We start from the raw sequence: 12,511 nt of genomic DNA on the forward strand, positions 1-12,511 counted from the left end.
TGTATATTTCATTACCAGCTCCTTTGACTTTTACGTATAGTACACTTTGACCAAATAATTCAGTTCATATCATCATTTTATTGTTCATAAATATAGTACATCTTCGTTTGCAGTTCCTTAAATAATGGTCGATGATCTTTCTCTCTCTCTCTCTCTCTCTCTCTCTCTATCACTCTCTCTTTCTCTCTATATAGGTATGTATAACATACTATAATCACGGCTTCGCTACTGTATACCAAACTATCGGCTATCAATTTATAATCTGTTTTATATTGGTTCGCTATTCTTCACAACACTAGGTAATCGCATGACCAGATTATTCAGATTACACGTCTCTGCACTTGAGTAGGTAATATTCTTTGTTTTCATTTTAAAATACATGCTTTGAATCTATCCAAGCATCAAATAAAAATAATTAGCTTCTAGTAGAGTTTATTTCAATAAATAAATCCTGCAGTTGATAATTTTTACACGTAAATATAGTGACTAACTTCTAGAAGGCAGCAACAGTTACAAGTACGTACAATTCTTTCCCAAGGGGAACTATGTATGTACAATTGATACTATAATTCGTTGTACTTTATAAATATTCATACACATATATAAAAAAATCCTAATAATTGCATAAATCCCAACAATTTAGTAGTAATGGTAGTAGTAGTGGTGGTAGTACTAGTAGCAGTCTATGAAAATGCTAGCCAGCATCAAATACTGGTAAAAATTTCAACTGACGATTGTCTATGTTATTATATGGTAAAATCACGTAGTATTATTATATTCCACATCTATGAGTGCTCAACCAGTTAGTATACAGCAGCTCTGCCATTCACCTAAAAACTGGTATCACATATATGAAGAGTCGATCTATGGATTCTATCTTCTCACACGTCACTAGAAGCGAAGTTCGAAATAACAACTCTGTGATTCGTCGAGATAAAAGCATTTTCCTTTCAGTTAAGAAAAAAAAAAAAAAAAAAGCGCAAGGAACCGATGTCTCTTTTCGAGTATTTGTGTCAATGTGGAAGTCTGTTGTTCTGATTTTGATCGCCGTTATTCGATTTGGACACATAATCAAGAGAGTGAAAAAATTGAACAAATGATTATAGAATGAAAATAAATTTAAACTTCAAAACTGTGTGAATAATATCGATAATAGAAAATGCAGTCTGTCATTTTAATTATAATAAGTATAATTTTATTAGAAAAAACCTTTTATTCTTTCAAATAGCAAAATTTTCGACAGAGGTGCAGCAGCAGCAACAGCAGCAGCAGTAACGGCAGCGACAACGGCATCAGTGGCAACAGCAGGGGCTGAGATAGTACGTTAGTCTGGTGGAGGAAGGTGACAGGGTGATGGTGCAATTTGTTCAAGGTCTAGGAGGAACAAGGTGGTAACGGGAACGAGGATCGTAAGATGGGGACGATGAGGCATTGGTGTTTCTGCCATGCGCCATGCGTGCGAGAGGAAGGCTCCGATAACGGACCAGACTGAGATCAGTTGTCCATGGCGTATCTACGGGTCCATTCTTTGGCATTGCGTATCGCTTCACCTTCGTTAATCTTCCACAATTCGGCGACATCGTTTGCTAATGGATCATCAGGGTTTGGTGCACTCAAGAGAGCCTGTATTGACAGCAGTACTGTCCTTATCTGAAGAGCAGGACTCCATTTGTCCTTCAATATATCCAGGCAGATTCTGCCCAATCTGGTCGCGTGAAAACAATACGATCAAGCGTTTTAATTATCGGTTCAACTTTTTCAACAGTTTACATTTACGAATATATTGTAATAACAGATGAAGCATACCTGTCTATATTAGGATGATATATTTTTGTAATAAATCTAACTTTGGGGGCTGACATTGGGTAGTCCTCTGGTAGAAATAATTCTAGTTTAAACAATCCGCCTTCGAACGGTGAGTCTTCGGGACCCGTTACAATGACGTGAAAGTATCTAGCGTTAGCATCGTCTGGTACGGCGCTGATGCCAGGAACCGGCTCCTGCATCAATCTCTGCGTCTCTTTTATTATACGGCGTGGCAGGTCCGCCATTATTAATCTGTAAGAAAAGCGATGAACAACAAGATGAAATCGGTATCCGACAAGAACGGGGAACGGAGCTGAGAAGAATAAACAGGCAAATAATAACCTTACAATCGAAGCAAAATGCAAAGTACATATACGTCAATCCAAAAGTCTACAGCAATGATATGTACACATACAAATTATTATCACGAATCAGTGTAATCAATTTTTCATTCTCTGATTAAAAAATAAAACGAGAAATAATGGGAGTAAAAAAAAAAAAGGAAGGCAAAAATTACGGCGATCTCTCGCGAAAGCAGGATGACGGCAGTATATTCGAGTAAACAAAGGAGTATATCATTGGGCGGCGAGTTATTTCGACATTAGATCGAAGCCGCTGTTCGTGCTTTGGCAAGCGATGGGTGTTTGCATTGCGGAACAGTAACTGTAACAATGTACGTACATTTTGGTTTAAAAAATGTGCCCGCGTCACCCCGAAGGTCTGGCAGTATGCGTACTCCGTCACTGTTACTGATGGTCCTGAGGGTATTCGTGATTTCCTGCCAGCTCTCGCGAGATCCTCGGTGGTGGTGTACTACTTTCGGCTAGCGGTTTAATCGTCTCTTTATATTTTCTATTGGCGTTCGCCGATACCTCGGTAGACTCTTCACCTCTTGGTTAAGGACAAATTAGGTTAACACGAGTCGGACAGTGAAATTAGGCTTTTAAACAATCTATTAGTACCTAGTCTTCGATTTCTATTATGAAATGAAAACTATTTTAATTTTTCAACACGATCAAGTGTATGTACCCACAGCTAGGTTCTGTGTTTCTTGCAATTTCGATAGTTAACTTCCTTATACGCAGGTGGCGACAGTGGAGCGGAACGGGAATGGTGGATAATATTATTCAGTTCAGTAAATTTCTTCAGGGCCACGTTTCTTATAATTTCATTCGCTCGCTGCGACAAATAAGATATTCAGATAACCCTAATCATCGACAAAAATTGACCGGCATATTATGAGCTGCAATATTCACTTGCGCAACTATTTTATGAATTAGATCGTAGAATAAAAATTTACCCTTGACGCCACAAATCAAGGGCATCCCAACCACACGCCACCGGTCCGGAACTTCAGCGTGAGTCTAGACATTCATGGACAGCAAAATGCTGCCGCAGTGTTTGGTTGGATTTTCACGGGAAGCGAAATGCTGTCACAGTATTTTGCTACCGAGTTTTTGACCAATAGAAATGCGAATAAACCAAGAAAGAGCTGCCTACAGTGCGTTCCGAAATTATTTAAAAGCTCTAAAAACACCCTAGGACAGAGGCAGGGCCACCCACGAACTCGGCAGTGCAAAAGAGATAAAAGATTGTTGACAACGCTGGGAGCTAATTAACCTTTTAAATCAATTTTATGACACAAATCGATACTAAAGTAATTTCATTGGTCAGATCTAACGAAAATTGATTTCAATTTGTAACGCGGATCAAACTTGCCGCTGGTGTCAAGTCAATTACGTCGAGTAGGTAAAGTCAGACCGCTTTTTGTTCTACGGAGCGTGGCTCTGTCGGTAAGGATTAACAGAAGAGCACGGACCTGTCAGCATTATCGTTTCAAAAGTCAAATGCGTCAGGAGGACGTAGACGTCATGTCATTGTTTCAAGCGTGTCCTCGCGTCTCGTTAACCCGTCGTTATAAATAAATAAAAAGTATCATCGATCTATTTTGATTAGGCAGAGCGTCAGAATTTCTCGTTGGTATGTATCTGCACTTTTCTATGGATGCAATGTATGTACACACACATATATCGTATTATCAACAGCGCAATGTTTACATACAAATTTACATGAAAGTTCGTCACAGACGTCTGCCTCGTTCACACGCAGTTAATTACAATAATATTATCGCCCGTTTCTGCCGATTTTATCAAAGATTCAAGATCACGATGCTCGTCCTTATCATTTATTTATCAACATGACCTAATTAATTTAACTAAATATAAGAATTCGCTAGTCGGTGATTCAGCTTGATATGGGTATCTATTGTTTGATCTGTTCCCCCACCTAACCTGCAAAAATTATCAAAATATACTTGCAAATTGCAAGACGAGCCCCTAATTCTCGTCTTTTGTCAACACCCAGATTTGTCGTTGCTGATTAAATGATTTAGCCAAGAAAAATTCACTGTCTGGCCATTTTGATCTGTACTTAGGTCGTTGATATCCGAAAATTTGCTAAATTTCCACCCCCTGAGTTTTACCTCTATTGAAATGCATCATATTGAATTTTCTTTCCCCACAGACTGGACGTTACCATAGCAGCTTTTCTCCTTATTTCATTTGTTGAAAATCATTTAAAACCCTCACGTACGTGAGTATCAATAATATACGGTAGGAATGGCTGATGTCAGACTCCTTATTCAAGAAGAAGGTCGTTCAGCCCGCAATTTGATAGCATTCAACGTCCCAGTTGTCTCAAATAACAGTGAAAAGGTCCTTCGTAAACCACCAAGCATTCCAAAAATCTCTCAGCCAACACCGACCAAAAGATGTTCAAAGCCAACAACCAGAGTAAGATCAGCGTCAACAGGAAGAGATAAAAAATCTGGTGAGTTGGTCGATTGTAGAAAAATAGATTGGAAAGAAAAGGGACTGATTTTACTATCAAGCTATTATGAATATGTTTGAATCAGAGGTTACTGGCTATCAATATTTGACTTATTTTTATTAATCTGTGGGCGTTACTGCCAATATTCGACTCGCTTTTCATTTATTTCATACAAATCGCTCATTTTGTTCGTGATTTTGCCAAATTTTCTTACTTTGCACCAACTGTGTCTTTGTGTATGCATTATTCTATGAATCCTTTTTAGAACTTCAGGCCAGATACTGGGCCTTCCTTTTCGGCAATCTTCAGCGTGCGGTAGATGGAATATACCAGACATGTGAGGAGGATGAGAGCATATCCGAGTGTAAGGAGGTGATACTAGTCCTTGAAAATTACACCCGTGATTTTCACAATCTGATAGAATGGTTCAAAGTGAAATGGGCCTACGAGAGCACTCAGCCTCCACTAAGGCGTGTGCCGCTAGCTTGGGAGGTCAGAAAAACTTCTCCCGGCAGAGCTTGGGGGTCGTCGGGAACACAGAAATCGATCAGCCCTGTCCAAAGGTCGAGTCCTACAGGATCATCCTGCAAGAGTCCAGTCGATCAAACGATTATTGAAGACAAAGTAATCGTCACTGATATACCGGCTAAAGTCACACCGATCAAGGATCAAGAATCTGGTCTTAACAGGCCTGGGAAAGATTTGCGAAACACTTCTGAAAGTGTTTTAAAAAACGAGGTAAAGTCCTTCAAAGACAAGTCCAAAAATCTTAACGAAAAGGTTTTGGAGCCAGTTCAGAATAAGGGGAAATCGTCTCCTTTGAAATTAATTGCCTCCAAAACTCCCTCCAAAAGGACAGAGGTGAGAAGTCATAATAAGTCTGGTGCAATAAGCGAATCGAAAACCCAGGCCGAACTGTCCAATGGCTGTAAATCTGTCCCTAATACAGAAGACGGTAAAAAGTCGACTAGCAATAATGCGATTATTGATAAATTACCGCTGGAAAGTAACGTAAAAAGTAAATCTAGCGAAGGTGTGGCAGAAGTAAATGGTGAAGATATTTTAGGGGTCGAAAATGGCAGCGACGTCGTTAAGGAAGCTAAAGACACAGCTTCGACGAAGTCTGATAACATAGATGAGAAGACTGGCGTAAAACACAGCGCAAGCAAAGCTGCGCCTAAATCTACTAAACCAGTCAGGCCGGCTTATTCTACTGTCTCGAGGATGAGACCAGCTACTGCTGCTCCAGTCCAGAATTTAACCGAAACTCCAAAAATAGTGAGAAGCAAAACCTCCTTGTGCATGAAAGGAGGCACAAATGTTTCACGAGCCAGACCTGGAACATCCGTTATTGTTAGAAGGAGATTGCAGCCTGCTTCTTCGAACAATGTTAGTATTCAAGTATAATTATTTCTCTGTTAATTGGCATTGGCGTCAGGGTTTAAATATTTCTTTTGTTTTCAGACCGTACAAACACAGGAATTTTCCCGAGGAGATGAAACGAAGGAACTTGGCGGTTCCGTTGAGGTTTTGACAAAGCAGGGGTCAACAGTTAAGATGAAAGATGAGAAGGACGGTTGGCAGACGGTGAGGAGTCGTTACAGACGAGGCAGTACGCACAATTTGAACATGTCCACCAGATTCCATAAGCCGAGTACCGCGATGTCCCTGCCGGCATTGCCCATGGAAAGTTCTCCACTGGACAAGAGCAAAAAGAGCTGTTCTACTCCGGACGGAGGTCAGAGGGTGAAGAAGAGATCTATAAATGGGAAGACAGGGAAGAATATAATAAACGAAGTTGAGAAAATAACCAAGGGAGACAGTAAGAGACTGAAGACAAAATACAGGGGTGATGATAGCCAGAAGAAATCAACTACCTCCCTGGATTTTAGCGAAAATGAAAGCAACTCCACGTTGACGATAGCAGCTATTTTTAAGAATGAAGCCGAACTGCTGGAGAGAAGAATTCAGCAGTTTGTTGAAGCACAGGCTGAAAGAGAACGTGTCATATTAGAGGAGGAACAAAAACGAGAAGAAGCCGATTCTCAGAGGTCCCAGCAACTCTCTGACGAGGAGGCTTTCCTGCAAAGACAAATACAGGAACTTGAGTCCACTGAAATTGATGTCGACACTGAAACGGACGAAACCGACGGTGAAACTGTCCTGGAAACTGAAGGAGACGAGCCTCTGGAAACTTTAAACGATTCAACTGACGATATCAGTCTTGAAGACAGGTAATAGACGTTTTCGTTACCATCATTCTTAGTTCAACTTCTGGATATTGTTTAGCAATTCATAATATTTTTGTGTTACGTGAGGTTGAGCTGCATTCGAAATTTTAAATCATGTCTACAAATACTTATTCATCATTTTAAACAATTCAATCCCATTTTTTACAAGGTATGAAAACATGCTTGAGGGAATGTCTTGGGCTGAAAGAGTCGACACTTTGGCTCAGCTCCAAGCTTTGGTGGCTCGGCATCCCGGCAGAGCCCTGGAGTTGCACCAAAAACTGTCTTCACCATCCCGAAAGCGATCTTTGCCAGAAACGTTGCGTCGTTATCAAGCTAAGCAAGCTTGCGCGCAGAGAAAACGTCAGATATTATTAATGGAGAAATCTCAGCGGCTCAGAGAACTTCTGAACAAAGTTGAGGACGTTAAAAGTGCCAAAAATCAGTTGATCGAAGACAAGAGAATCAGGATGGAGACCAAGCTGAAGAGAGCTGAAGAAAATCGGACTCAACATTTGCTAGAAATCGTCAGAAAGGCACATGATGAGGACTCAAAATTGAAGGAAATCGCTTTCATCAACGAACTTGAGGCGCAAAATAAACGACACGATTTCATGGCACTTTGTCAAGAGCAGGAGGAACGACTGCAGGTAATTTTTACAGGATTCTTCACAAGATTTGAGAACTTACGTAAAAAGTTTGATAGTATATTACGATCTTATTCAAATCAGAAATCAATGAAGCTTTCGTTCAAGTGAATTTACTGTTCTGATTTTATGCAGGGTATCCAGGAAGAACGTCAGCGTCGACAAGAAGAGAAAGCGGCGAAGGAAGCGGCTGCGGAAGAACGTAGACGTGCCTTGGAGGTCGAAAGACAGCTGAGGATTCAGAAGATGAGACAAGTTCGTCGAGAACGTGAGGAACGTGTCGGGAAAATGCAACTGGAAAGAGAAAAGGAGCGACAGGTATGTAGTTGAGTGCAGTAAGTAAACGAATGAGAAACTACAAGAGGATACAGGGCAATACACTGAGTGAAATTGCAGGAACTGGCCAGAGAAAAGGCGAGAGATCGGGAAGAAAGATTGTCGGCTCTGCATGCCGCTCAGTTGGCCAATCAGGAAGAACTGCAAAAGAAAATAGCCCACAAGCAACAAGAATCGGCTAGGAGACACGGCGAAAATATTGAACACATAAGACAGAGGGCTGTGGAGTCTTCTATACTGAGGTGCGAGGAGGTTCCGCCAACTTTGAGGTCTTACCCAGCTCCGAAGCAGTGTTGTTTATGCATCGCAGCGGTAGGCATATTTTTTTACTGGTACTAATTTGAATACTATCACCATTTTCATTGAGGAATGAAAGTAACCAGCGCTTTGTATCCGCTCTTGAAATTCAGATAACCAACGAAGTGCAACTTCTGAGTCACCTTAAGAGCAAGGCGCACCTGGAGGCGGTTAGGAAAATACACGATGGTCGAGAACCGCCGAGAGACGAGATGCAGCGGTTCAATATCGCCCAGATACGCGATGTTCCAACCTCCTCCCTTAACAACAACAACGCGAACAACAATCCTGCGAACGATACCAAGGCTGCCAAGGAGAAACAAAAGGCCTTGAAGCGTAGGTGCAGGAAAATGAAGCAGAGAATGGCTGCGAGGGGACAAGAATGGGAAGACACCCAGACAGCCGAGACTGGAGGGCCTCAGACGTCCGTTGAATCGGCGAACAAGGCCAAATTTCGAAGGAATCTCAAGGAATTGGACAGACTTTGCCACAATCATGGAAAAACTGCATGGCCAAGCGTCGCTGTTGCTGGACTGGAGCGCTGCGTCGGCGAGATATCGAGGGCCTTTAATAAATATGTAAGTTTTCAAGTTGCGGATACGTCTGTTTGTGTGAAATCTAAATCTAAAACCTCCAGGTTTCATTATATTTTATTCGTACAAATTTCGAATATTTCAGTGCGCTTCGGATCAGAATGCTTTCAATTCTCTGAATGGATTCGCTACATTGACGAACCTGCTCAACCTTGGACTGAATGTACAAAATGCAGGACATTGTCTTCCCAACAAGTGAGTAATAATTATTTTTATAAATACATCGAATAGTCATTGTGAATAATATTTGTTGCTCAATTGATTTTTCAACCTTGATGGATAAATCGATTGCACGAAATTTAAGAGACTAGGATTTCACTCTCCTGCGACATTTAATTTTCATTTCAGTTTGATTGTCATTTTTAAGAATCAGTGCAATTTTTCACGACATTGTTAATTTTATTTCGTTTTTAATCATCGTCAATTTTTTGATACTACTGCCTGTCGATACTCTGAGAAATGACGATTCAAGGATTTCGCGATGCATCGTCCTTTAATAAAAATTTTATTCATTTCCCAGGAGCGTCGTGTCTGTTTGCAAAGTCTACAAAGCAGCTGTTCACGGACATTTGGGCAACATCGAAGTCGTCTTATTGGGCAACAAGATCCTCGTCATTCTCGACCTTCTTCTCCAGTGGTTAGAGGTGAGAAACAAAACTTTAGTACAATTGGGAACAGGATTTGAGCGATACTTTGAAGACTTCATATTACACACAAATATTTGCGTTGAAACGATATATTCAAAGGATTTTTGTTTTTTTAACAATTCTACGTCACGCGTGGATTCGAAATGACAGTGACGGGAAATTTTCACTGCATTTAGAATGAAAATCCCATTAATTATTTCACTAAGTTGACAAGACTTTTCGACAGCAATTTATTCTCAGCTATTCTTCAAATTTTTGATGACAATAAGTTGACTTTCAAAATTCTGCTATTTTGCAATTAAACATTTTATCGTCACCGTTATAAATAAGGTCATACGTTTTATGCCTATTATCGCTATTTTCATTGCATTTGTTCGATTTCTCGTTCGAACTAATCAAATGAGAGAACGAATCAATTCTTTGTTCATTCCATCCGTGCTGATCGAAATGCGCTCTTTCTAGTCCTAGACTATTCCAACGGATGGCGCCACGAAGGCGAATAAACCAGCAACCGGGTATAACCATTCAAAGATTCAAAGCTGCGTTTTTAATTCACCTCATCCTTATTCTATACCTTTTACTTTTCATTCGCTAGAAAATCGTATCGAAATAATTCGTCAGCGGGTGAAAAATCAACTCAATTACCGACTGAATATTTCGTAATTCATTTTTCAAGATTCAGAGTCATTTCTACTAAAATTTATCGATACAAATTAGTAGAAAAATTACCCGAAACAAGGGTGAAAAAACAATAAAAAATTGATTCGCATTGAGTCAAGTTTCGGATCGTCGTAAAGAAACCGAATAAAAAAAAAGGTTAAACATATTAATTTATGTATCTAATACATCGTTCAGTTTTTTTTTTCTTCTTCTTCTTCTTCTTCTTCATTCGATAGTTTTTGTTTTTTTTTTCTTCTATTTCGTTCGATTTACGTCTGGGCTATAAATTCATTCGTCACAGATACGCGCCGGTTGTTGCGCAACTAATTTAATATAACGAAAGAAGCATCGTGTAGAACGTGTGTGACACTGAGATACAATATAAAAGAATATAATGAGGATTAGGAAGCGAAGCGAACAATAATCGCGAGGCCTTGATGCTCGATGACCGCACATAACTATTCCTACCGGCTTACGTGCGCATGTATAGAGGGAGTCATTAATGCGAGACACGAGCGATATCTCATTTGTTAATTTTTGTTTTTTCTTTTTTTTTTTTCTCTTCTTTCGTACAATTTGTTATTTTTTCTTTCTTCGCGTATAAATTTAATCGTTTCGGTAGACCGATATTTGGTTTTATTGATTTATTTTTTCCTTCTCTAAGCCAATAATCTCTTCTGCGTTCGTTATATTTCTACACGGTGTTCGTCAAGTATATACATAATCTGATGAAAACGCACAAAGGATCACAGCTTTGGGTTACGTTATGCGCGATTTACTTGTCAATTATCACAGAAACGTTAGAGGGGCTAAATGGTGGAATACACTATACATATATACTTTGAACAATTTTTTTATGTATGGTTTTTGACGCGTTTCATACTTGTAAATATACCTAAGCACGTATAAATGTTATGATATAAATATATCTCGTTCGAAAACCGGATCTCGGATTTCTTCGCGTTAATCGGAGGACATTTTTTGACCGTAATAATTTATTCCGAGAGTATGGACGATGGAGAAACAATTAGTAAAACAAAGAATTGTACAAAATGAACGGAAAAACGAAGTGAAGTCGATGAATTTATTATTAAAAAATTATTATCGGCTCATGTAAATTTTATGGATTAACTGCTCGGTGGAAACATCGTGTGATTATTTGTTTCGATATACATATAATTGATTTATTAATTTCCGAACGTGTTTAATTTTGATTTCAGCATACAGGATCAGTCAATTTTATCGTAAAAATTTTTTACCTTAATTTCCTCGCAACGTGTAATAATATATAGCGAATAATACGAATTATCTTTACTTTCTGAAATCTATGCGGTTATTTTTTAACACCCTATAAGTGGCTTAATGTAGGCATTATACATACTTATGCGGCGGTTTCCACGTACCGCAGGGAAGCCCGTGTCGCCCTGTCAGCCTGTCAACTATGTCAACCCTGTCAAAATAAGGATTACGTGGATTTAGGACCGATTTCATAAGACGTATACCTTTTCTCTTTCACGTCTCGCTCTGACGATCCCGATCCTTCTTAAGATTCTCTTTCCCGTCTTTGTGTGTGTCCGCGCGTCTAAAATGCGTGAACGAATTAATAAGTATGCGTGGAGTTTGAATTTGGCCGCCTTGACTTTTTTCTCCAATATTGAAATTATTCGTTACCCATTTTTTTTTTATTTTTTTTTTTTTTGTTTTTTTTTTTTTTGCCTTCATATATATTTTTTATAATTATTAAGAATAATTATGACGCATTACGGGAATTACGCGGAAAGCGGAAAACGAAAATTCCACGTTTTTTTTACAAGATCGCTGCGTTCAGACGATTTGTTTTTTGTTTTTTGCTTGTTTTTATCATTATTTCCTCATTCAGCCCATACTTTTTACGATTGTACTATTATATCATCACTATGAAAAGGGAAGAGTTCGTTAGTCTGTACGACAAACTTCGGCGATGATTTCGAGAATGAATGAACGAAAAATCTGAAACCGATAAGGACTTGGCAGACAAATGAAGAAGTTTTGAAAGAAAATTAAGAAATTTTTAAAAACGATTTTAAATAAATATAGAAACTGGGAAAAACTTAATCGTTTATTTAGAAAAATTAATACGGAGATAAAAGTACATGTTTGTCGGTAAAACAGTGAAAATTGATTAATTTCAGGCGGAACTGCAAGTTGAAATAAAACGAGATATACCAATTTTTCATGCCTATCATTTGATTGTAAAATCCAGTAAGTTTCAAATTTTGTCGTCGGATCGTTTCCTGGATAATCCCGGGAATTCGTCGGACAAGTCGACATTTTTCTAAAAACCTGTTTTCGAAGGTTCGAGAAGTTCGAAAACGTGGCGATTCGTTGAAATTAGAAAAAAAGTGTTTTTCGTCGAAAATCAATACTTTTCTTACATCACCAAATATGATGACAAGTCAAAAAGTAGAAATAAGTTGGAGAAATCA

At 39.0% G+C, this 12,511-nt stretch overlaps 2 protein-coding genes across 3 annotated transcripts in view; one reads left to right on the forward strand and one right to left on the reverse strand.

Moving 5' to 3' along the window:
- Positions 1-58: 58 nt before the first annotated feature.
- Positions 59-3,160, reverse strand: LOC124411806 (ubiquitin-conjugating enzyme E2 N). Of its 2 annotated transcripts, XM_046891255.1 has the most exons (4): positions 3,107-3,160; positions 2,488-2,695; positions 1,807-2,058; positions 59-1,705 (listed from the first exon to the last, which is right to left on the reverse strand). In XM_046891255.1, the coding sequence occupies exons 3-4, from the start codon at positions 2,049-2,051 to the stop codon at positions 1,495-1,497; spliced, it is 456 nt and encodes a 151-aa protein (XP_046747211.1). In that variant the 5' UTR covers positions 2,052-2,058; positions 2,488-2,695; positions 3,107-3,160; the 3' UTR covers positions 59-1,494. The 2 variants fall into 2 exon arrangements, with proteins under 2 accessions (XP_046747211.1, XP_046747212.1); XM_046891256.1 differs by lacking the exon at positions 2,488-2,695 and having other exon boundaries at positions 3,107-3,157.
- A 1,146-nt stretch (positions 3,161-4,306) lies between these two features.
- Positions 4,307-12,511, forward strand: part of LOC124411787 (S phase cyclin A-associated protein in the endoplasmic reticulum) — a 36,092-nt gene continuing 27,887 nt past the window's right edge. The window contains exons 1-9 of the mRNA XM_046891209.1: positions 4,307-4,635; positions 4,901-6,024; positions 6,100-6,869; positions 7,036-7,516; positions 7,649-7,831; positions 7,910-8,161; positions 8,260-8,724; positions 8,825-8,934; positions 9,260-9,383. Coding sequence (XP_046747165.1) covers positions 4,425-4,635; positions 4,901-6,024; positions 6,100-6,869; positions 7,036-7,516; positions 7,649-7,831; positions 7,910-8,161; positions 8,260-8,724; positions 8,825-8,934; positions 9,260-9,383 — 3,720 coding nt within the window. The 5' untranslated portion in view covers positions 4,307-4,424. The remainder of the gene's footprint in view (positions 4,636-4,900; positions 6,025-6,099; positions 6,870-7,035; positions 7,517-7,648; positions 7,832-7,909; positions 8,162-8,259; positions 8,725-8,824; positions 8,935-9,259; positions 9,384-12,511) is intronic.

This window comes from Diprion similis, chromosome 10, assembly GCF_021155765.1.
Source record: "Diprion similis isolate iyDipSimi1 chromosome 10, iyDipSimi1.1, whole genome shotgun sequence".
Classification (NCBI taxonomy): Eukaryota; Metazoa; Arthropoda; class Insecta; order Hymenoptera; family Diprionidae; genus Diprion; species Diprion similis.